General features: G+C 38.3%; 1 protein-coding gene across 1 annotated transcript in view; it reads right to left on the bottom strand.

The window, feature by feature from the left end:
* Positions 1-26,592, bottom strand: part of INTS7 (integrator complex subunit 7) — a 150,212-nt gene that overhangs the window by 37,362 nt on the left and 86,258 nt on the right. The window contains exons 10-13 of the mRNA XM_007953716.2: positions 25,815-25,912; positions 21,372-21,611; positions 18,766-18,903; positions 15,008-15,214 (exon numbers count right to left, since the gene is read on the bottom strand). Coding sequence (XP_007951907.1) covers positions 15,008-15,214; positions 18,766-18,903; positions 21,372-21,611; positions 25,815-25,912 — 683 coding nt within the window. The remainder of the gene's footprint in view (positions 1-15,007; positions 15,215-18,765; positions 18,904-21,371; positions 21,612-25,814; positions 25,913-26,592) is intronic.

Raw genomic sequence — 26,592 nt, 5'->3', positions numbered from 1 at the left:
TTGAAGGTACTTAAATATAATTCGTTTCAATTTCTTATCAGGGAATTCCAATGCTGCTTCTTCCTCAGGGATGTGTTCTGGGTCTGTATCCTGCTCCCTTGTTTCTACCACTTTATCTTGCTTCTTTCTGTGGACTGTGATGGTCTGTTGTCTCTGAGACACTGTGACATTGTTGTATTTAGATCCTGTTAACTGTTTGTGAAGAGCAGCTAAGGATAAGTCAGCCTCTTCTTGATGGTCATTTATTGTTGGCTGGTTGGTGGAGAAGGAAGAAATGGCTCTCACTCAGTAAGTGAACCTACAGGAAGTGCAGGTGTAGTTGCGTCATATGGGCACTGTTGCTGTTTCCCACTCAGACAAAAACAACAATCAAAAACCATGAAGAAACTAAAAGCAAACAGACCAAAAAACACTGCATAAACACACAGGAACAATCACCAAAAAAGAAAACATAAAGGGAAAAAATAAACCTGCAACATCTGGGGAGAGGGCAGTAAGAGAAAAAAGGCAGGGTAGGGATTAAAGAAGAAAAAAATAGGAAAAATGCAAAAAAGAAAAACAAGGAATGGGGTTAACCAAAGGAAAGAGAAAAATGGGAACCAGGAACAGGGAAGAAAGAAAAATCTGAAAACCAGAACCCAGGAAGGGAAGAATTAAGACTAATAATAAAATGGACAATAATAATAATTTTAAAACAGACAAAAACAAACAAACTATAAAAGGGAAAAAAAATCTGGGTGGGGCAGGGCACCCAGGCTCTGTCCAAGCACACAGACTAGGATAGAATTCACACTGGTCCAGAAGGTGGGTGGGAGTGAGGGACAGCCACACCTCCACTCACCAAGAGGGTGTGAGGTCTAAGAGTAACAAGTCACCTTTCCAGTCATTCATGTTCTGAATGTCCTTGTGGTCCCTGGAATCTAGGAGAACACTGTTGCTTTAAATATCCAAAATGGTCCAACCACTTGTAAACATTCAAAATGGCTGCACCTTCTGCACAGCCAAATTCCATAGCTCAGCCTCCCTCCCTCTTCGCTGCTTGCCCTTTCATTCACCAGTCACCAGCGCTAGCAGGGCTGGTTTTTAGGTTAATTCTTAGGTCCTAACACCACTTGGCTTGCCTGCTAACCAGACGGCTGGCGGTTCAAACCCACCAGCCACTCCTTGGAAGGAAGGTTGGGCAATCCTACTTCCGTAGTGATACTGCCTCGGAAACCCAAGGAGGGGTCGCTATGAGTCGGGTTTGACTCGACGGCACATAACAACAACAACAACAACACCACTTGGCAATATTCAAGCTGTCTGTGCCATGAGGATCACTGACAGACCACAGTGCCATGTCTCCTTTTTTGGTGTTATCATGCAGGTTCTTCTACTAGTTGGCATTTAGTTCACTTCTACATCCTTCCTTTCAAAGTTCAGGGCTCCAGGATTATCTTCTGTATCTGTGTTAATTGGTTACCCTTTTCTGTGTTGAAGAAGGTCTGTGTAGTTTGTCTCTATTCCATCATCTTACTGGAATGCCCCATTGCTGGCAGATTTCATTTTAAAGACAATTTCTAAGTGGACACTTCAGAAAGCACAGAGAGGCCACCAAGGAGTAATAGTTTGTAACACACAAGTACACTTCAGTAAAGATAGAAGGATGTCAGGAATAGCAAACAGAAGCATTACTTAGAGAGAGTAAAAAATGGTTAAGTCTAGCCAGTGTCAGCAGAGAACTAAGCTAATCTTTAAATATTTAGCAAGTGTCTTAGCAGAGAACCTAGTATGGTGTTTCAAGAAAAGGTACATACTAAAAATATATAGTTAAGAAGTCTGGCTCCTGGCTAAAAACTTATGTGTAATTTTTTCAGGGCTCTAGAGGCACAGTGCCTAACTCATTTGACTGCTACCCAGAAGGCTGGCAGTTCAAACCCACGAGCCACTCCTCAGAAGGAAGACTGGGGAATCTACTTCCCTAGAAATACCACCTCGGAAACCCAAGAAGGAGTTGCTATGAGTCAGAATTGAGTCAACCGCAGTGAATTTGGTTTTTTATAGGCAATTTCAAAGGCTTTACCTGGAAGGCCTCAGCTGCCCTACTGGGACTTGATGCACAGAATCATTATAATCTCTAAAAAGAATCAGCCAATGATTCAACCCTCCATATGGTGTACCCAACAGTCATGCACTGTGCTAGATACATAGCTCATGGTCCAAAAGGAATAATAGGATTATCAGAAATTTTAGTTGCTTTGCTTCTCTATTGGGTCCCAGGAAAGTCAGAGGATGGACTGTGGAAGGAGGCAATCTGAGGGTAGCCTGCCACCTTTCCTGGTGACACATGAGTGAACCCTGTGCTTACAAACAGATGTGTTGGCCTGGCTTCTTAGATGGGATTAAAGTATGGGCTGACTCCTTTTTCTGGGGCATCTTGACTCAAAATACATCCCATAGCAGCTGGTAGCCTGTCAGCTACCTCTCCCCTTGCCCTAAGCACATGCCAGCATTCCTAAGAATGCTTAGCTAAAAACATGTTCACTGGCTGAGGAGAGACATGTTGGCCATGGGGGACTGATGTCCACTACTGAAGTTGACCTTGTTTTGTCTCTTTAAGTAAGTAAAACATTGTTCCACCCAAGGCCAGTTTGTTAATCGTGTCTTTTTTGGGGACCATGATACCTGCAACTGTAAAGTGAGTTACTGTCCTCCATGTGATGAGATTCCTTTCCTGGAGGTGGCAACAGGTATCACTTGCTGAATATACACTTATGTAATAATAAATAAAGGCACAATAAAATTAATTTTCTTCTTTGACATGACTGGCTTAATACACACTGATGCTGTTTCTTAGAACCAGGAATATGATTTTTGGTTTATAGGAGACAGTTATAATATTATTCATCAGGTCAAGTACCATATATTGACCACCATTTAGTTCTTCTCACTTTTAAGTGTCAAGCAGTAAGTTTTATTATTTGGTGACAGTTACATTTTACCCTTTGAAATAATATGCTACTCCCTGCATCTTTTGTAAGGATGCACGTTTACTCAACTATCTCTCTCAAAGTGCAAAGGCCTTTGATGTATTGTTTTGTATAAGCTAGAGGTAATTACTACATAATATTATATATATAAGATATATATAATTCTGTAGTTTTCAGACTTTGGAGGTTTTTTTTTTTTTTTCTATCAATGAAATGTACAGATTAGGATATTAAAGAGACCACATCATTTGTCTTAAATTTCTTACATGAGATTTGATTTTATAGGAAAGTATTTCCCCTTTTCCTCCCATCTCTTAAGCTACTGCTTGCTATTTGCAATTTAGTTTGTCAGTGACTTTAGAAAGGACAGGGATACAAGTAGGTATATGTGATACGTTTATGTAAGTACAGTACAGACCATCTTACCAGACAAAAAACATTGGCAAAATTGTCCTAACATGCATTACAAAACTGAAAGAGAGGCAAGATACAGTTGTAATAAGGAAAATTTGCTGCCAGTCTGATTTACTTCTGACTAGCAAGAAACATCTGATTGATGATTTAAGAAGGTAATCTTGAAAATGACAGTGGTATCTCTGTACTATGTTATACTAAAGAAAAGCAATGCTAGATACAGTATACATGTTTTAAAGAGAGTGAGAGAGAAATGAAAGATTTGACATAACAGACAAAGACTTTAAAGGATAATTAAAAGTTGGAGATATGTAAGAATTAAAATTTAGATTATAGAAATATGGATAATACCAATCCATGACAAATAAAATGGCTATGTATTTACTTTCCTTTATAGTGGGGTTAAAGCTTAATAAAGCTTTAACAGAGGTTGGGGTTCAAAAGTCAGCAGGTGAAACAAATATTGTGTAGAGTAAACATTACCCCTGAAAACTCCTTCCCACCCACTGCCATCAAGTCAATTCTGATTCATAGCAACCTCCACATGGTTTCTACACCTGTAAATCTTTATAGAAGCAGACTGCCTCCTCTTTCTCCCACGGAGCAGCTGATGGGTTTGAACCGCCAACCTTGGGTTAGCAGTCCAATGCTTTAACCACTGCACCACCAGAGATCCTTTGAAAACTCCTTAGAATTATTTCCAGTAAGTTCAACATAGCCAGATAAAGGACCAGCAGACTCAAGAATTCCCTTTAAATGCTCACTTAGGCGCTGTGATAGTTAAATTGTGTGTCAACTTGGTTTGGCCTGGTTTTGAGTGGCTGGGCAGCTGGATGTACTTATTTCCCATGATGAGACTGGTAATCAATTCCATAGTGGAATCTGCCATGAGCCTAGGGATACTGTCTGCTTCCAGTATCGAAGAAGTCTTGAGAAAGGTCTCTGGCACTTTTTTGGCACACTTGGACCCTACATGTAGCCGAGTCTTCATCTCAGTGGCCTACCATGTTGTCTGCTGATCTTGGGACTGTTAATGGACTTGAACTAGTATCCCTCCATGTTGCTTGATAATCTTTGGACTGTGCTGTTATACAAGTTAGCCTTGGGTTTGTCAGCCTCAGCAGCTGACTGAGTTACGAAAAGCCTCCAGCTTCAGTGGGCCAGGAGCAAGAGGCACAGCTAAAGCCAAAGGTGAGGGGCTTTCACCTAGCTCCTAGAGCCTTGGCACTTTGAATTCAGACTTCCAGCCTCCAAAACTGTAAAAGAATAAAGAGCCACTCACTTACGGTATTTTGGGTTAGAGCAGCACTAGAGGTAACCAAAATAGGGGCCTAAGCTAACTAAGAAGAATGGCTGGCAGAACTTTTATCAATATTTAAAATATTTTTTCTTGCCCACTATTTAAAATTCTTCTTTCTCTTCTTCATGTCATGTTTCCATTTTGCTGAACACAGAGTTAATTTGTACTAAACATGCATACAATGTTACTTCAGTAAATTTCTGATTTGTAGTATATATTTTGTTTTTCAAATGGAACGAGCTAAAGAAACCAATAAGGCTGAAAAAAAAAAAAAAAGCTAAAAGTTTTTAAAAGAACAAACCAGCCTTTAATCAATGGTGAACTAGATTTTTTTTGAACCAATTCTCTTGCTAGAAAAATCTAAGAAAATAGTACAAAGTATTAAAAGCATTTATTTGAAAGCACTGAAGAGCAAGGCATCAAGGACTTGCAGAGCCAAACATCACAGAGAGAAGGTAAACTGAAGGAGGTCAGACTCACATTTGGTGCCATTTCCCCTCCTGAGTCATCTGGTAATTTGAAAGTTGCTGCTGAGAGGCTGACAGCCAGTGTATGACTTTCAACAGTCTCATGAGGCTAGGAGGAGGTCTGGTGGCATAGTAGGTAAGGCATTGGCTGCTAACCAGAAGATCAGCAGTTCAAACCTACCAGCTACTCTGTGAGAGGAAGATGAGGCAATCTATGTCCATAAAGATTTACAACCCTCAATTGGGCTTACTATGAGTTAGAATCAACTCAATGGCAATAGGTTTTTTTTTAAAAAACAAAGCTAGAAGGAGGGGTTGTAGAAAATATTCAGTTATTTGGCTGGAACACCAAAGGGCTACATCCTAGGAGTTAAGAGAACCAAAAAAATATGTGGCCCTCACAAGGACTGAAGCTTGGTTTTCAATCAATTTAATCCTTGATTGGATTAAGGTGATCTGCCTTTAGCCTAAAGCAAAGAAAGATAATTTAAAGCTCTGAATGATATAAATCACTGTAACTTTTCACACACACACTGTTCAAAACTCAACACAAAATAATTAACTTGAGGAAAAAGACAAAATTTCCCAAACCAAGAGGGGGAAATAAGGGCAAAGACACATGCACAATAAATGTAAATAACAAAAATACCAAATTTTAAAATAACTATGATTAATATTTTAAAGTAGGGAGCCTGATGGCACAGTAGTTAAGTGCTCAGCTGATAACTAAAAGGCTGGAGGTTGGAACATACTCAGCGGCTCCATGGGAGAGAGACCTAGAAATATGCTTCTGTAAATTATAGCAAAGAAAACCTTAAAATACCATGGATTGGCAGAAGAACGAACAAATCTGTCTTGGACAAAGTGCAGCTGGAATGCTCCTTGGAAACGAGAATGGCCAGACTTTGTCTCACTTACTTTGGTTATGTTGCCAGAAGGGACCGCTCCCTGGAGAAGGATATTAAGCTTGGTAAAGTGGAGGGTCAATGAAAAAGGGGAAGACCCTCCATGCTAGGGACTGACACAGTAGCTGCAATAATGGGCTCAAGTATAGCAAGGATCATGAGGCTGGTGCAGGACTGGGCAGTGTTTTGTTCTGTTGCAAACAGTGTCACCATGAGTCGGAGCTGACTGGATGGTACCTAACAATAACAACAACAACAAGCTTAATGTCAACCCTTATAAAATACACATTTATATTAACAAAATGGAAATAATATGGAGGCAGTTGACCAGGCTGCTAAGAAGTCTTATGGGTTATTGAAGGTACAACTGAAGGAAGACACACGTTAGAAAAGAGAAGAAAAGGATTAGGGGAAACAGTACCTGCTTTTCAAATATTTAAATGGTTGACATTTGGAAGATAAAAAGTAATATATTCTATGTAAGTGCTGAGGTCACATAAAGAAGTTAGAGTGAAGTAATGGAGAGACAGAATTAGATCTGAATATAAGGAAGAACTCCTAATGGCTGTGGATTTCAAAAGACAAAAGACACATAATCCTATGCTTCCTTCTTTTTGCTTTTCAGTTTTCTTCAGCAAATATGTATTGCCTGCCAAGTGCCAGGCACTTTATTAGGTGTTCCAGACAATATGTTTAAAAAGACAGATGAAATCACTGTCCTCATGGAAACTTAGCAATCTAGAGGAAAAGGCAATATAACAAGCCACAATTATAACATATGGTTAATGCTACAGGATAGTAAGGAAGTACCTAATCTAAAGGGCAATGTCTTGGTCAGGTTGTGTTGTATCAAGCGGCAGTCTAAAGGATACACAGCAGTTACCCAAGTGAAACGGAGAAGGAAAAGGAGAGGAGTAGAAAAGTAGCAGCAAGAAAGTTTTAGGTAGCAAGCATCAAAGCAGGAGAAGAAATCTCTTTCTCAAAGGAGGCAGGAAGCAGTGAAATGAGGATGTGGCAGGGCCAAAATGAGTTCAACTTCGGACATTTAAAAAATTGAATAACCTGCCAGATGCTGTTCAAGTAAAGATGATAGTTTGGATACGGATATCTACAACTCCAAAGAAAGGTTTAGGAGCCATCAATAGACAGATGTTAACAGAAACCATCAGTGGATGAAAGTATTTAAGAAAGCACGTGAAAAGAGATGAGAAGAGGGTCCAGAAAAGACAACCAATCTTAGGAAGTTTCCAGAGAAGAAATGCTGAGAAAAATTATTATTACATTGTCTTTAAATTCCGTTCCAACTCAAGATTCTCATGTATCTGAGTAATAACTATTGATTCTAATAATAAGCAGATAAAACAACCTATTTGGAGAGCTATTGCATTGTGGGAAACTGCAGTCAATGTCATGAGACAAAGTGTATGTGAAGTGCTATATGGAAGATGAATTTGCTCTGTAAATTTTCAGCCAAATCACAATAAAATTAAAAAAAAAATAACCTACTCAGTTTACACTTTTCCTTTTTATCTTCAAGGTCAATCAACAGCTAGGACCAAAGAATCACTATATTTGAGACAAAGGTATTTCTAATATCATGAGATTAAACCCTTCATTTGGTGAGATAAATTGAGACTAATAAAGATTATGTGACCAGAGGACCATACAGCTAGCTAAAGTGTATTAAAATAAGCAATAAAAGATGAACATTTGGGGAACTGGTATAGCAAAAAAAAAAGAATGTCAATGTTAAAAGTTTATATATATATAGTTAACATTTGAACACTTATTACGTGCTAGTTGTTATTCTAAGCACTTTATAAACATTATCTCATCTACTTAATAACAACCCTAGAAAAGTTGTTACATGCCGTCCCTGAGTCAGACCTGATTCATAGTGACCCCTCCTTGGGTTTCTGAGGCAGTATCACTATGGAAGTAGATTGTCCAACCTTCCTTCCAAGGAGTGGCTGGTGGGTTTGAACCTTCTGGTTTGCAGTCAAGTGCCTTAGGCACTATACTACCAGAGTAGGTAGCTATTATTATCTTCATTTTACATATGTGCAAACTGAGACACAAAGAAGTTAAAGTAACTTTACCAAGGTAGTGTAGTTAGGATTTAAACCCAGGTCCTGCAGCCTGTCTTCCTAATCATTATGCTACACTGTCTTCCAGAACCATCGTGAGTTCAAACAATGTTTGAATCAAAGAAAGATATTTTTAACAGTGGATTAACTACCAAAAGAACTAAATGGTGCCTGGCTACCACTACCAATAGTTCTAATCAGGGACATAATAGACAGATCCTGATAAAATGAGAGAAAATTTTGGAACAGAACCTCAAATTCTTAAAAAAAACAAAGACAACAAATTAGACCTACTGGACTGGTTGAGACCAGAGGACTCCCCAAGACTATGATACCCTTTAAACCTTAAACCAAAACTAATCCCTGAGACTACTTTGTAGCTAAATAACAAATTAACTGGAGAAATAATGAACATCACACCCAGAAGTACTGTGTTGATTTAAAACATTACCTATATGAGATCAAAGAGTCAATTACTTTAAAACAGATGAGAATGTAAGAAGGTAGGGAAACTAGATTAATGGAAATGGAACAATCAGAATAGAAATTAAAATTTTCATGCATTGCGAAGAATGTAATCAATGCTATCAAACAATCTGTGTAGAAACTGCTCAATGGGAACTTAAACAGCTATGTAAATCTTCACCAAAAACATAGTAAAATATTATCTTAAAAATTAAAAAAGTGGTTTAACTATTTTGCTAAAACTTAAATGTGAAAAGCTAAACTACAGAACATTTATCAGATAATAGAGAAGAAAATATCTTTATAACCTTGAACTGGGGAAAGATTTTGTAAACAAAACACAAACCATAAAGGAAGAAAGATCAATAACGTAGACTACATTAAGAACTGCTGTTCATCAAAAGATATAAAATAGGAAAAAAGGCACAAACTTGAAGATGCTATTTATAACTCATATCATCTAAAAAAGATTAGTATCTAGAACATATAAACAATTCTTACAAATCAATAAGGAAAAAAGTTAACTTAGTAGGAAAATAAGCAAAAAGCTTTAATGTGCATTTCACAGAAAAAAACCACAGTAGCCAAAATATGAAAAAATGTTTAATTTTATTATAATCCAAGAAATTCCAATCAGAACCTCAATGAAAATCCACTAGGCCCATCTACCAAATTGGCAATCAAAAAAAGTCTTACAAGTCCAGGTGAGAGGTAAAATGTATAACAACAAGAACTCTTGTACATGGTTGGGAGGATTATAAATTTGTAAACAACCCACTGCCGTCAAGTCAGATCCAACTCATAGCAACCTCTCCTTGGGTTTCTGAGGTGGTATCACTACAGAAGTAGATTGCCCAACCTTCCTTCTGAGGAGTGGCTGGTGGGTTTGAATTGCCAGCCTTCTGGTTAGCAGTCAAATGCCTTAGGCAGTACGCCACCAGAGCTCAATTTGTAAAACCAAATTTGTAAAACCACTGTGGAAAAAATCTTCCTGTGGTACTAGCCAGTAAATCCCTGTTATTCAGTAAGGGCAACAGTTGCCATTTCAGGAGATTAAGTACATCTAGCTACTAACCACTAAAGCCAGTAGCACCTCCTCCCTATCACTGTGACAATCAGAAAAACCCATATACATTCTCAACCTGAGGGGTGGGGTGGGGGTAAACATAGCTCTCATTGAGGGCCTAGACCCAGAGCACAGTTCACAACCTTGGTACAACTGATACCTTGAATCGAATATTTCCTGTTGAGGGAGGCAGTCCTGTGAATTGCAGGACTTTTAGCAGCATCTCTAACCTCTATCCACTAGATCGAACAGCACCTTCCAGTCATGATAACCAAAATTGTTTCTAGACACTGCCAAATGTCCCTGGTTGAGAACTACTATCTTAGAGAAACCTTTGAACAGGTATATTAAAAGATACATATAAGAATGCTTACAGCAGTACTGTCTGCAGTAATAAACAAACCCAAATGTCCATCAACACTAAATGGAAAGATATATTGATGTATACTCATATAATGCATATAGCTTCATACAACAAGATGATGAATTTTAGGAACATAACTTAGATGATCAAAGCAAAGCAAATAAAAAAAAATATGATTCCTTTTCAAGTAAAATTTAAAAAGATAAATAATACTTTGTTTAGAGTTACAATAAAAATATCTTAAAATTATAAACAAAGGCAAGATAATTGTAAACATAAGATTTAGGATTTTGTGGCATAGAATCAAGTATATAAAATAGAGGAATACTCAGGAATTTCAAAGGTAATGATGTTTTATTACTTAAAGTAGGTACTAGGTATATATTTGTTGTATATATTTTTATGCTTTTTTTTCTCTCTACACACACACACGCATGCACACACACATACACACACATACAGATAAGCTCTACTGGCACAGTGCCTAAGGCATTTGACTACTACTCTGAAGGTTGGCAGTTCAAACCACCAGCCACTCTGCAGAAGAAGATTGGGGCAATCTACTTCCATAAAGATTTACTGCCTTGGAAACCCAATGAGTGTCACTATGAGATGGAATTGACTCCATGGCAGTGGTTTTTTTTTTATATATATATGTATACAGATAAAAATACAGCTATGTATCACTTCTCATTGGTTTGGGGAATGTCCAATGTAATATACATCCATGATCCCATAAGATTTTTGTAGGGAAAGCCACTTCTTTTATTCATTATTTTCTTCTAATGGTTCTAAAGACCCCAAACCCAGACTCTTGCAGCACTGGACCATGGGTAGAATATAGGCAAGTAAGGCAGAAAACATGGCTTTGGGCATGGGTTCTTGGGTTTTGTCTGGCTGGCTGGTGGTAGTAGTGGCTGCAGGGCCCTGGTGGCTCCTGCTGCTTAGTCAAGTGGAACAATGTGTGGGGCTGAGTGCGCTCCACCACCTCCTCACTCATTTCTTCTTGCTCCACTCCCGCTGCTGCCCTCTCAGCCGCCACCACTGCCACTGCCCATTCCTCTGGCCTCTGTTAGCAGCTCCAGCTGCAGTGGCGATGAGGATGACCAGCAGTAGGCTCCCATAAGGTTTTAATATGGTGTTCACAGAATGTCTAAATTACAGAAGGTCCCATTTCACAAAATGTACCGTGGACTTTAAGTGATACATACCTGTGTGTGTGTATGTATATCTATATCTACATCTATCTGTATATATATATATATGTATATACATACATAAAACCAGCTGCCATCGAGTGGATTCTGACTCATGATAACCCCCTGTGCTTCAGAGTAGAACTGTGTTCCACAGGGTGATGTGACCTATCAGAAGCAGATTGCCTGTCCTCTATTCTGAGGGCCTCTGGATGGGTTAAAATCACCAGCCTTTTGGTTAGTAGTCTAGTGCTTTACTGTAGTTTGCTCGAGCCAGGGACAGATACACACACACCGACACCCACAAACACACATAAAATGTAGGGTATAAAATACATGTATAAAGTATAACTATTAGATTAAAAAAAAAAAAAATTCACTGCCATCAAGTTCATAACCCGGGGATTACAGTTGGGTCTGACTCATAGCGACCCCTCCTTGGGTTTCTGAGGCAGTATCACTATGGTAGATTGCCCAATCTTCCTTTAGAGGAGTGGCTGGTGGGTTTGAACTGCCAGCCTCCTGGTCTGCAGTTTATATTGGATATGTATTTGTATTTATTTTATATTAATATTGGATATTTTGTATAAATAAATATAAAATACTATCCAATATTTACAGCCCCAGGTGGTACAAATGGTTAAATGTTCTGCTGCTAACTGAAAGGCTGGCACCCAGGGGTGTGCTAGAAGAAAGGTTTGGGGATCTACTTCTAAAACATCAGCCATTGAAAACCCTATAGAACAGTCTACTCTGACACACATGGGGTTGCCATGATTTGAAATCAACTTGATGGTAACTGATTTGTTTTTTGGTTATCTAATAATTAATAACAAAAAAATTTTAAATAAATAAAAGCGAACACCATTATAGGCAGAATGCTAAGAAGGCTATAGGCAGTCCCCAGGTTATAAAAGAGGGTAGTTCCTAACTGTGTCTTTAAGATTTTGTAGGTCAGTCAGAAGAGGTGCATACAGTTCTTATTTAGCCTTATTTTGGTGCAAGAAAAGGCTTGAAGCTTTTTCAGTGATTTAAAAGCTGCATGTGCAGCAAGTAAAGGTGACAGAGATGAAGAATTTATTGCTGGTAGGGTGCTGGTAGGGGTGGGTTCAACCATTTCAAAATGAGGGCAAATTTACATAGCATTAAAGGGCAGGCAGGAGTCACCTATAAGTCAGATGTTCATAACCCGGGGACTACACGTACAGTGATTCTTGCCCCACTGTCACGCAGAACTTGTAACTTTCTTCTAACCAGCAGAATATGACACAAGTGACAGATTTTGAGGATGTAATTTAAGTCCCTACATGAGAGGACTCTAAATTAATCTAAAGGGAAATTAATCTGGATGGGCCTGACCTAATCAGGTGAGTCCTTTAAATGAGGGTTTAAAAGCAAGAGATTCTCCTGCTGGCCTTAAAGAAACAAGTTCCTATGAGTTCCAAAGCTGCAAAGAAATTATTTCTGGCAACAACTATGTAAGCTCAGAAGAGAAATCAAAGCCTCAGATGAGATGGCCCAGCTGACATCTTGACTGGAGCTTTGTGAGACCATGAGCAGAGGACTAAGCTAAGCTATGCCTGGACTTCTGACCCATGGAAACTGTGAAATAATGAATAGGTGTTGTTTTAAGGCACTAAATTTGTTGTTATTTATTACAACAGCACAGAAAGCTAGTACAAACCCCCTTTTTTTAGACAAGTCTCTAATTATCACTGTATTTGGAAATTAAACACCCAATGTTGCTATAGGATCCTCATAAGCATTGTATTTGAATTTCTGTTTAGTTTCACTGAAGCAGGTAAAAAGCAAGATTCCTATATGTACAATCTGAGGTACAGATCATGCCTCAGGAAGCGAAAGGCCATCCTGTGCTCATACCCACTCAGTTAAAAAGACAGAACACTACTGTCAAATCTACATCTGCCAAGTGAACAGAATTTTTAAAATCTTCAAACAGACAAACCAGCTGATGGTACATTACAAGCACAAATATGGAAATCTTAAAATGACTGTAAGAATCATAATCCTTCCCCTCTATTCTCAAGTGGAGTATCATTTCTCGTATTTTGTATCCCCAAGTGTCTGGCCCATAGCAAGTATTTACCATCTGTTAAGGAAGGTTCTGGGAGCCCTGGTAGCATAGTGGCTAAGGCACTTGACTGCTAACCAGAAGGCTGGTGGTTCAAACCCACCAGCCACTCCTCGGAAGGAAGGTTGGGCAATCTACATCCGTAGTGATACTGCCTCGGAAACCCAAGGAGGGTCTGTCTCTATGAGTCGGGTCCGACTCGATGGCACATAACAACAACAACAACAAGGAAGGTTCAAAAGGAAAACATTTGAGGCCAGCGACCTGCCTAGGTCACACTGTGTTAGCAGCAGAGCCAACACTAAGACAAGGACCTCATGTCTGTCAATCAAGTACTTTCTTCTACGTCAGAATTTAGTCCTTAACTACTGGCAAGACTCATTAAACACACATCGCACACAAATCATTAAAACAGACTACTAAATATGCAATAGAATTTTCCATAAAATTAATTCTATCTGCCTCACTGTTTTGTGAGTCTGTCTGTTTCACAGTTCTGATCATTTTTACTACATTGAATGATAAACAATTTTCTGTTCCACATAAAGTGGAACATAATTCTACTGATCTGGATTAATAATTGTACCTTTTGATTTTCTAAGACATGTATTAACCTAGTATCTGCAACAACCATCTTTTCCTAGAATAATTAAGAGGAAAGAACTAATGGCATCAATGGTACCCTTTAAGATGCAGAGAGGCCTCTATTCCTGTTTTAAAACAGCAATCAATCCTAGTAAAACAAAATCATACAACAAAAACTATGCTCCCCCATAGTATTCAGAACATTTTGTCTCTTTTGTGACATGTGTTTGTTCTGTGTTCTTCTTTGAAGCATTTCTTTAGGAAAAGCCACCATTAAAAATATTCTAGACATGTACATAGGCACCAAAAGTTTTACAGCCTCTTCTAAATATATACACTTTTAAAAGCTATGTGATACCATCTAAAAAATGTTCTATGTTGATTATATAAACTCTTTACCTTTATAGGGAAAAAAGCTCTTGCATACAGAAAATGCTCATTAAAGGAAATAGGTTCTTAGATGTATAGGTAACTTCAAGGAAACATTAGACATGTTAAGGGCCTGTTCTCCCTGCGTCCCTTTACTCGTTAGTAGAGAAAATAAAAACAGTAACTGGCTGCCTGATAATCTGGAGTAGAAGGATAACATTGTTGTTATGTGCCGTCGAGTCGGACCCAAGTCATAGCGACCCCTCCTTGGGTTTCCAAGGCAGTATCACTACGGAAGTAGATTGCCCCACATATTTAGAGGTGTAAAAAAGCAGAACACTAGCCATCCTTCACTCTAGTTTCTTAGTGAGCAGCTAAAACAGTGAAGAAAGGGGTGGGTTTTTATGTTTGATGGTGGTGCCATCCAGGCTGAAGTCCTCCCAACATGAATCTGGAAAGGGAAGAGCTTATCTCCACATCACTCAACCATTCTGCACAGGTGGTACACAGTACTTTATAAATACAAAATGATAAACTTATCAATCTGTATGTTAAAGGGGGAAGACAGGGTAAATGTTTACTTTTATGCTCTATTTATTGCTTTGATATTGCCAAACTATTTACATCAGAAAGTTTATCAAGGAAGTAAAAGTAGGCTAACTCCAAAAGAGAATGAGAACTATTCTCAAACATGTTAATAAAACCAAAGGAAAATTAAGAGGACTTACTGTTAAGGAAGCAATCCCTTTGTGGTAGAATTTTAAAGACTCAGCAATGCAAGAAAGTGCTGAACTATAATTCTCCTCTTGCAACCCAGTGAGACACTGTTCTGCATGTGAGAACTCTTTCAAACTATTCAGCCAGAAGTAGAAGTGTTCTGAGGCAACTTGAGTCAGCAAACTCTGATAAAGCTCTCTAGCCATGTCATGATTACCCTAAAAAAAGGAAAAGAAGGGGCACATGGTCAGCCCGGAAATAGCTGATACAGCAGCTAAAAGAAAAACCCAAATCCTGGAAAAGTTTTAGCAACCATTCCTCATATTATATAATTCTTTTTGAGACTCAGTCTAAGTATTTCCTCAGAGAAAATATGATGAACTTTTATATAACATAATGCCTACAGTAATTTATTAAACATGTCCAATTAAAGAGAAAGTAAGTTAACTATAACAAAAGTCTAGAATTTTACTCCAAAATACACAAAGTATAAATACTCACCGTATGTCATTTTGGATGAGTTGTGTAGTTGGGGTGGGAGTTGGGGAGAGTCTAATACTGCTGTTGCTGTTAGATGCCATCGAGTAAGTTCTGACTCATGGCAACCTCATGTACAAGAGAACAAAACACTCTGGTCCTATGTCATTCTCAAAATCATTGCTATGTTTGAGCCCATTGCTGTGGCTATTTTGTCAGTCTAACTCTTTGAGGTTCTTCCTCTTTTTCACTGACCCTCTACTTTACCAAGTATGATGTCTTTCTCCGGGGACTGCTCCCACTTGATAACATGTCCAAAATACGTGAGATGAAGTTTTGCCATCCTCACTTCAAAGGAGGATTCTGGCTGTACTTCTTCTAAGACAAATTTGTTCATTCTTCTGGCAGGCCACAGTATATTCAATATTCTTCACCAACACCAGAATTCAAATGCATCCATTTTTCTTTGGTCTTCCTTGTTTATATGCTTTCTCATGCATTATAAAGAGAATGAAAATACCATAGCTTGGGTCAGATGCACCTCTTAACACTCTGTTTTTTTTAACACTTTAAAGAGGTCTTTAGCAGCAGATATGCCCAATGCAAATACATCATTTCAATTCTTGACTGCTGCTTTCAGGTGCACTGATTATGGATCCAAGTAAAATGAAAACCTTGACAACTTCAATCTTTTCTACACTTATCACAATGCTGCGTATTTTTCCAGTTGTGAGGATTTTTGTTTTATGTTCAGGTGTAATCCATATTGAAGGCTATAGTTTTTGATCTTTATCAGTAAATGCTTCAAATCTCCTTCACTTTCAGCAAGCAATGTAATGTCATCGGCATACTGCAGGTTGTTAATAAATCTTCCTCCTACCCTGATGGCATGTTCTTCAATATAATCCAACTTCTCAGCATACAGACTGAATAAGTATGGTGAAAGGATATAACCCTGATGCACACCTTTCCTCATTTTAAACCACGCAGTATCTTCTTGTTTTGTTTGAATGACTGCCTCTTGGTCTACGTACAGGTTTCTCATGAGCACAATTAACTGTTTTGGAATTCCCACTCTTCACAATGTTATCTATAATTTGTTATGATCCATAGTCAAATGCCTTTGTATAGTCAATAAAACACAGGTAAACATCTTTCTGGTATTCTCTGCTTTTAGTTAAGATCTATCTGACATCAGCAATGTTATCTCTCATTCCACGTCCTCTTCTGAAGCCAGCCTGAATTTCTGGCAGTTCCCTGTCAAACACTACAGTAACCATTTTTGAATTATCTTTCACAAAATTTTACTTTCTGTAAAATTTTACTTTTTTGTGTGTGTTATTAATGATACTGTTAGGTTATTTCTGCATTCTGTTGCATCACCATTATTTGGAATGGGTACAAATATGGATCTCTTCCAGTCAGCTGGCCAAATTTCTTAGCATGAACAAGTGAGCACTTCCAGTACTACATCTGTTTTTTGAAACAATTGGTACTTGGCCAATTCCTGGAAACTTGTTTTTCGCCAATGCCTGCAGTGCAGCTTGGACTTCAGTACCATTGGTTCTTGATCAGGTACCTCCTGAAATGGTTGAATGTCAACCTATTCTTCTTGGTACAGTGACTCTGTGTATTCTATCTTCTTTTGATGCTTCTTCCCGTATCATTCATTATTTTGCCCATAGAATCATTCAATATTGCAATTAGAGGCCTGAATTTTTTCTTCAGTTCTTTCAGCTTGAGAAATGCTGAGCATGTTTTTCCCTTTTGGTTTTCTAACTCCAGGTCATTTCATGATAATACTTTACCTTGTTTTCTCAACCTGGCCATTGAAATCTTCTGTTCAGCTCTTTTACTTCATAATTTTTTCAAGAGCAAGTTCAGATTCAAAATAACCAATACCAGTCCATTTCAGCTCAGTAATGCCTAGGACAGCAATCTTCAGGTGTTCCATTTTATTTTTGATGACTTCTACTTTTCCTAGATTCATACTTTGTACATTCTACGTTTCAATTATTAATGGATGCTTGCAGCTATTTCTTCTCATTTTAAGTCATGCCATATCAGCAAATGTATGTCCCAAAAGCTTTACTTCACCCACCTCTTTAAGGCTGACTCTATTTTGAGGAGGCAGCCCTTCTCCAGTAGCATTGTGAGTGCCTTCCAACCTGAAGGGGTCAGCTTCTGGCACTATTTGAGACAATGTTCCACAGCTATTCATAAGTTTTTCACTGGCCAATTTTTTTGGAGGTAGACTGCCAGGTCTCCCTTCCTAGTCTATCTTAGTCTGGAAGCTTCACCGAAATCTGTCCACTGTGACTTTTTTGTTACTTGAAATACTAGTAGTATAGCTTCCAGTATCACAGCAACAAACAAACTACCACACTATGACAAACTGACAAATGAGTGGTTGAAGACTCTAGTAAGTTCCAATAAGTAATTATCAAGAGAAGCAGTACTGGCCCCTGCCTCAGGGTGTCTGGAAATGTATAAAATTGGTATTTGATTAGTGAAATGACTAGGGGAGAGGGTAGCTGTGTATGTGGTGTGTGTGTGTGTGTGTGTGTGTGATTGCTATTTAATGCTCAGGTACGAGGGATGCTAAATGTCCTGCAATGCTTGGAAGTTTGGGGCAGTTCCCATCAATAGTACTCCTCTCCCCATTTGAAAAACACTGTAAAATCGAGAACATGTGCTTCAATCACCTAGAGCAACACTTCTGAAACTGTGCTCTCTGGACTTCTCTCCAAAGGACTTTTGTATTCCTCAAGCTCCACATTTCCTCTGAAACCAAATTAATAAAATTTGTTAGGTTTTCCATACAGTTAAGAGGGGTACAGGATGCTTAATCTTTTCCTGTCTCAATTTAAGAATGGTTAAGTTTGGGGAAAGGAAGGAAAGACAGATGTGATGTACAGAGAAAGAAGGACAAAAACAAGGGGTGAGAGGCAATCTTCCTGATGATGATACAGGGCAAAATGAAAGTGGAGCAGACAATCTACAGCCAGAAAGAACTCAGATGTTTGATATTCCTGTGTAACCTGCCCGTAACAATGATATATACCAGTAACATATATGCCATTAACATATGTTGAAAATTAGGTCCTTTCCTTCACCATCTTTCAAACCCTTAACTAAAAGGTACTCTCATCTTTATTTTCAGTTTTGACTATCATCTTTATTTTCAGTTTTGACTATGAACTAAAAAAAAAAAAAAAAATCACACAATCTAAGGTTTACAACCTGCCATTTCCACCAAACCAGACCACCTACAAGGTTAATTAATACATACCATTCTGGACGCCTGTCTGGCAATTCGGTATACAGTCCATCCATTGGAGACACTTTCAAGCTGCTGCTTAATTACTGCCTTTACTTCAGCAGATAATGCTTTCTGACTGGCTACAAAAATCACAGTAGCCAAACTCACCTAATATAAACAAGAAGTAAAGGAAGAAAATCAAGAAAACCATGTAATTCTATCTAATGTCCTAGATAAACGATCCAAAAGGGAGAAAATTAACTCAAGCCCATCCAAAACAAAAACATTTGTTTTCCACTGACATTTATAAATTTTTCATTTTGAACTCATTAAGGAATTTATTTCACTGATTCACAGCACTGTCCACAGTAGTAAATAATTAGAAACAATGCCCACAGAGAAAGCAATAATGATATAATCATAGTGAAATACAATACAGCAGTGACATGAATCAGATACACACAACAACAAAATGATTCACACAAAATAGGCAAAAACAGGCAACATACCAAAGATTATATATATTGTTGTTATATGTCACTGAATCAATTATGACTCAAAGTGACCATGTATGACAGAGAAGAACTGCCCCATAGGGTTTCCTAGGCTGTAATCTTTATGGGAGCAGATCACCAGGTCTTTTCTACCATGGAGCAGCTGATGGGTTCAGACTACCAACCTTTCAGATAACAGCTGAATGCTTAACCATTGTGCCACCAGGATGCCTTAGATTACATGTAGTAAAAGTCTAACAACATACATGAAAATGACAAATACCAAATTCAGGATAGTTCTTCTCTGGGAGAAGGAGGGAATGATAACAGGGAGACACACAGGGAGCTTGAATCACATGGTAAGATTGCTTTCTTCCCTTAAGCTGAGTGATGGATGCAGTTTTCATTTTATAATTCCTTACATTTTTTTTGAATTATTATGTTCCATATTTTAAAATTGTCTTAAATTAATACTAACAAAAAGGGATTAAAAACATTCACTCAAAATACCATTCTAATAAAAATAAATTTGGTTGAATGCCTCTTAATATTTCAAGGCTGATACATACAAAGGTCTGCACACATTTGTGATGACTGTGTAATGTCACTCTTATGACCACTCACATCTGATCGTCAGGGCAACTGTTTTTGACAGCAAATGATGAGATAAGGGTAATTTTTTACACAATGCCTCTGGAGGACTAAATATAAAATAGGCTTGAGCAAGTCATTCTACTATACTTTTTCCTAAGCCCTAAATTCAGTTGAACTGAAACAATAAGGAATGAAAAAATTGTAGCTTATATAAAATTCATACCTATTTAGAATGTGGCCTATTCTCAGCATGCAATAACTTTATCAACTAAACATTATTATAGTTACCATGGCATCTGTCTCTTTTTAATCATCTACCTTTCCCAACTCTAGACATATATATAGAAACTAAGTTGGGTCCTAACAGTCTCGGTCCAATTTATGTTCATTGTTATCATTAGGTCTTTAACTTACATTTTCTGAAGTACAAAATAGGGCTTAGCTCATTATTCGTTTGCTTTGTGTGAGACAGGAAAAAAATTCATTTTCATTTTGTCCTTTTGCAGTGTAGTAAATTACTTAGTGTGGCTTTTCTACCCATAAGTTTTTGTAAACTCCAAGGTGGGATTTTCTATGAGCAACTGAGGAGCTCCTGATTGCTGAAGCTATCCACCTGGAGTATTTCTGTTGGGCGTGGCACAATACAATGTTCTGGGAGGTTCCCACTCTCTCTCACGTGCTTAGAGTTCTGATGCTGTGATTGGCTAGTTTGATACCCTTCCGGGCTCAAAAGGAGGCCTCCTGAAGGCAGAATTCTCTCAGACTGCTGGTGGAGGAAGACGTGCTGCCAAAAGAGACACACACCCCTGAAAGAGACACGTGCTGCTGCGAAAGAGACGTAAGAGACACACGTTGCTGAGTGAGACACTGAGGGACCAGCACTGCTGGGAAAGAGACTGTGAGAGACTGTTGGCTGAGGGACGGTGGGCTGGGAGAGAGACTGAGCGTTTTTTTCCGGAACTTGAATTGTAGCCTGTGGTGCTTCCCTACTAAACTCCATAATCTGTGAGTTCTGTGTGGCCACTGCAGCAAATTATCGAACCCAGGAGAGGGGTGGTGGGTGCTTTGGGAGGAACGGTTGGTGAAAGGGCTGGAGGGAGGCAGCATGTCTGGCCTTGCAGTAATAGGCCTTGGGTTACTGCTGGTAACTCTGTCTTCCTCTTGTGGGATTAGAGGAGGTCAGAACATGTGGCCTCCTTGTCCTTTTTGCACCTTAGTAATAAACAAACAAAAACCTGACATTGAAAGCTTTGGCTATATTAAGGTGCCTTGACAGGACTTAGGAAGAAAATAGTTTTAGATCTCAACTACACTGGGATTTCTAAATTAAAGCTAAAGATAGCAAAAAGCTCATCGTTTTTTCAAAATTCCATTTTTACTTCAGCACTATTTTGAAATACTATGTTTCATAATTAAAAACTGTTTGCAGATGTCGGTCTTAAATAATTATTTGTTTGTTCAGTTTAAGTGGTACTGACTCTACTTAAAGTAATTTCAACTAGACCAGATCCTATCCATCCACAGTATGGTCAAACAGTGGCTTTTTACCAGAAGTTCCTGTTGCTTGTCTGTGGCAGACCGTCCAATCACCTTGTAGAGCTCCATGAGGTCCCCAAGCATTCCATCACCCAGCACTGGCAGCTGCATGGCAATGGCTGCCAGGCAATGGCACAGCAGTATCCGGGCAGTGTCCTGAGCACTGTGCAACTGAGTCAACAAGGTCTCAACCACTGACTGGCTAAGGTGGGGCCTACCCTTGGCCAGCTTCACCATACAGTTAAGAGCAATCTGCACATCAAAAAGAAAATGGACAAGTCAATTCTCTACACTCTGAAGTCATTCAGTGAAGCTTTTTTTTTTTTTTTTTTTTAAAGAAGACCTTTATACAGTTACTGAGGAAAAAATAAAGGGTTAGCACTTTTGTAGGCATAACATAACAGTGTAGTTGAGATCTAAAACTATTTTCTTCCTAAGTCCTGTCAAGGCACCTTAATTTCTTCATAAAGAACACTTACGTATTGAATCCCATATTAATATTTGCAAAATACATTGTCTAAAACAAATGTAACACCAAGTTAGTGAATATCAATCATTCATTTCAATATGAGGCTATATAAAAAAAATTAAAAGAATCTTGAGGAGAAAATCCTAAGGACCAATGCTGATGAAGGCAATAGATTCCAAACTAATGATCACCATTTTCATTACTTTTCTAAAGTGGTTTTTCTACACTTATAGGTTTGAACAGAGGATATTCCTACATATGTATTGGTATGTGTTCCAAATATATCTATGTATACATTATTAGAGCATACAGGGGCAAAGTAACATTTTAGCCATAACCAAACACCTTGAGAGAATGAGTTGCTGGGCCTGGAGACTCAAGACCATAGTCTCAGGGGTCCATCAAGGTCAACTGGCATAACATAGTGCATAAAGATAATGTTCTAATCCTAATTTAGTGAGAAGGGATTAGGATCTTTAAAGCTTGTGAGCAGCTATCTAAGGTGCAACTATTGGTCTCTCTCCATCTAGAGCAAAGAAGAGTGAAGAAAATCAAAGATACACAAATAGTCCAGAGAACTACTGGACCATGGCAACCTCAGCCTCCATGCCCCTGAGTCCAGAAGAATGAGATGGTTCCTGACTACCACTACCGACCACTCTGACTGGTATCACAAATGAAATTCCTGAACAGAGTGACACAAAAATGTGGAACAAAACTCAAAATCAGGAAAAAGAAAAAAAAAAAAAAAAAAAAACAACAGGTTTACTGGTCTGAGAGGAGACTGGTAGAATCCCTAGACTCTCCAAGCGTGGAACTGAATTCACCCCCATGGATCAACTTTCTGCCAAACAACCAACAGGCCAATAAGATGAACAACAATACCAGGGAAGGTATGACTCTTTAGAAAAATCAACCATACAAGAGCAAAAGGGGAACAGTTGTCCAGGGTCAAAACTCAGAAGGCAGGAAGGGGCAGGAAAGGAAGAACAGAAATAGGAAACACAAGAAGGAAGTGGGAAGAGTACTGATACATTGTTAGTATTACAATCAATGTCATAAAACAAAATGTGTATGAATTATTGAATGCAAAACTACTTTGCTCTGTAACCTTTCACCCAAATCACAATAAAAAGTTAAAAAATAAATTAAAAGGGGGGGGGAGGTAGTTTTTAAACTACTTATACCAGCATCACCAGGATACTAATACAAATATAGTTTCCAGGGCTCTGTTCAACTCAGTTAGTGAATTAACCTTTTAGGGAGGGTATGTTGGAGTTATTGAGCTTATATTTTGAAAAGATACTCTAAGACTCCTAAGCACACTGAAGTGAGGGAGAAGTTTCCAATTTTCTCTCTTATTTCTTAACTGAAATTTTTAGAGCTTTTGTTAGTTAATGGCATCACTATTATCCTAGTCACCAAAACTAGAAATTCAGAAGTCTTCTCACCTTTACTTAGTAAACTGACTAATCATGTCTACTTCTGCAACTTCCTTCCATCTTCTCTATCATGATATATAAACCTCTCCCTAATTACAATCTTTTGAAAAGACGGTCTCATTGATTCATTGTTCACATTACACATATGTTGCTTCCAGTGTGGTGTTAAGAACAAAATGAACTTTGGAGTCTGCCTGACCCACAGCTGAGTCTTAGTCTACCCCTTATTAGCTATACTGCACTGAGCAAATTACTTCACCTCCCTGAGACTTAAGATAGGAGTAGATTTATTGTAGATTTGTTGTAAAGACTGAAATAAATGCATATACAAGCCTGCAAGAACATGTGGCACAGAACAGACACTTAAATAACAATAATTATTGCTGCTAAAGTTAGAGTCCATAACTTAAAAATTTTAATAACTCTTCCCTACCTACAGGACTGAGTCCATGTTCCTTAGCATGGTTATCTGATAGGCTCCATAGCTAAGCTGCAAGATGCTTTTCCAATGTCATCGTTATTATTTTATCTAGCCAGTCAGCTACTCATCTTTCTTCAGATATAACAGGTATATTTATGCTTTCATGCCTTTTATAATAATGGTCCATATAGTATCTTTTTTACTGAAGTTTTCCTTAGTACCTTTCATTGACAACTATCACTCTAAACTCTGTCCTTTCAACTTTTGTTCATAGTGGCATTCTGAAATAAAGGGACTCTACTGTACTTTAGACAGGAAGCTCCTCTAAAGCAGGGATCTTACTTGATCATCTAAGTATGTCGCACTGTGCTGGGTCTTGTGTTTTATTAGCACTTATAATGGGGGAAAGATTCATTTCAGCTTTTTTCAAAAAAGTTTTAAATAAATGTATTGTGGTTCCAAGGGCATTCTCTGGGAGATTAATCACTTGCTTACTTCCTTCCCTACCCTTTATCAGTTTTCATATAATGGCATGATTATCTTTATTACTCATCACTATCACATCATTCCTTTTAATAGGCTGAAATGAGTCAAGACTTCCTTCAAACCACCCCTACCTGACACAGTCTAAAGCTCTTATATTCTCCAATGTCTATTTAACAGCCTTTTACTTCTATTCAATTTGCTTTATTAACTTTGCACTGTCACAGATTATATTTTACGTTTCCCTCCATTAACAAGTCTCATTTCACATTTTAAAAATCTTAACCATCTCTAAGATGATTCCTATAATTAAGTGAAGGTGAAAATTCTTTATATTAATCCTTTCCTTGGCTTATAAACTAGGGACTCTATGGTTGGGTAATTAAAAAACACTTACACATTTATGAGTTTGGCTTGAGTCATTTCTCCGGCTTTTTTTTTTTTTTTTAAATTGTGATTTAGGTGAAAGTTTACAGAGCAAATTCATTTTCCATACAGCAATTTATGTACATCTTGTCTCATGACATTGACTGCAATTTCCCACAATGTAACAGCTCTCTTTCCACTTTCCCCCCATAGTTACCTATTCCCTGTGTCCTTCCCTCCTATGCTCCTCCTGAGCTATCTCCCTGTGCATACACTGCGCTTCTGTTTTCCCATGATTGGTCTCTGCAAGGAGTGTATCAACTTGATGTAAACGTTCAGCCCATATGCCTATTATTTGGAAGTCACAGGAATGGGTTTAATTCTAGACCTAAAAGGTAGCTAGGGACACTTCACCAGGCTCTATCAAACCAGCAAACCTAGTCTTTTTATGGTTTTAAAATTTTAAGGATTTTGAGTTTTGCTCCACATTGTTCTCCCACTCTATCCAGGATTTCCTATACAGATCCCCTCTGAGTGGTTGACAGGGATAGCCAGGCACCACCTAGTTTTTCTGGTCTCGTGGTCGTACAAGCTGAGGATCACATGGTCTACCAGTCCCTTCGACTAATTGTTTCCATGTGTCTTTGGTTTTCTTCATTCTATTTTGCTCTGGACGAGGAGAGACCCATTACTGCATCTAGATGGCTGCGTGCAAATTTTAAGATCTCACTGGTATTTTTGTGTTCTTATTACAGTTACCTGAGATTATAACTTTTAAGAATGTAAGAGTTCTGCTTATTTCACTTTGCTTTATATTGTATACTGTCTAGGACTAAATCTTATGAATCTCTTATAATTTATGAAATACCGTTGATGGCAAAATGTGCCAAAGGTCAGATTTTCACTTTGCTTATTATCTGGAATACCACTAAGCCAAAGGGCGAGTTTTGAAAGAGATCAAGAGCAAATGTTTGTACTGGACAGCAGTCAGCATAATATTGACCATAGGCCAAATCTAGCCACCATATTTTTTCTGTAAATAAAGTTTTATTGGAACACAAACACATCCTTTTTTTTCTTCCTTAAAAAAACAACAACAACATATTGTCTGTGGCTGTTTCTGTTCTACAATGGTAGACTCACATAGGTGTGAGACAGAGCAGATGGCCTACAAAACTTAAAATATCTGCTATCTGACCCTTCACGGAAAGTTTGGTGACTCTTAGGTTAGGCAATGAAAATAGGCATTACATTAAAATAAGTGATGGTTTCACCTTTAAAGTGGCTTGAGCACCTGGACTGTCATCTTGACTACAAAGTACCAGAAGAGATTCCAGGCCAAAGACAGCATCTTGTTCCAGTACCAAAAGGTCTACAGGAAAAACACTAAGTTTTATTGTGGTCAAGCAGAGAAGATTAAATACATCGTACACACACAGAAGAAAATATTAAGAAACCTAAGACATAGGAAATACTTGAATCCATGAAATTATTCTTCCTAAAAAAGTACACGTGGCATATACTTTTACTTCTGAAATGTAAAAGCTATTTTTCAGACTTCTTTATTTCTACTAAGGAGCTCTGGTGGCATAGTGCCTAAGGCATTTCTGTTAACCGGAAAGTTGGTAGTTCAAACCACCAGCCACTCAGTGGAAGGAAGACTGGGCAATCTACTTCAGTAAAGATTTACCACCTTGGAAACCCACTGGGAGTCTCTATGAGTCACAACTGACTCAATGGCAGTAGGTTTTATTTTGTATTTCTATTACTTTACTTAAGATTATAAAAATATGTCCATTAAATCAAGAACTACATAAGAAATAACTGAAATATTGTCACCAATTTGTGTTGTTGTTATTGTTAAGTGCCGTCAAGTCTGCACTTCTGACTCATAGCGACCCCATGCACAGCAGAACAAACACTGCCCAATCCCACGCCAGCCCCACAATCCCTGCTATACTTGAGCCCATCATCGCAGCCACCGTGTCAATCCATCTCGTTGAAGGCCTCCGCCTCTTTCATTGACCCTCCACCCTACCAAGCATGACATCC

This window comes from Orycteropus afer, unplaced genomic scaffold (genome assembly GCF_000298275.1).
Source record: "Orycteropus afer afer isolate SDZICR_OR568_19922 unplaced genomic scaffold, OryAfe1.0 scaffold00013, whole genome shotgun sequence".
In the NCBI taxonomy this organism is placed as follows: domain Eukaryota; kingdom Metazoa; phylum Chordata; class Mammalia; order Tubulidentata; family Orycteropodidae; genus Orycteropus; species Orycteropus afer.
The sequence above is the reverse complement of the archived record's forward strand: the minus strand, read 5'-3'. Positions and strand labels throughout refer to the sequence as shown.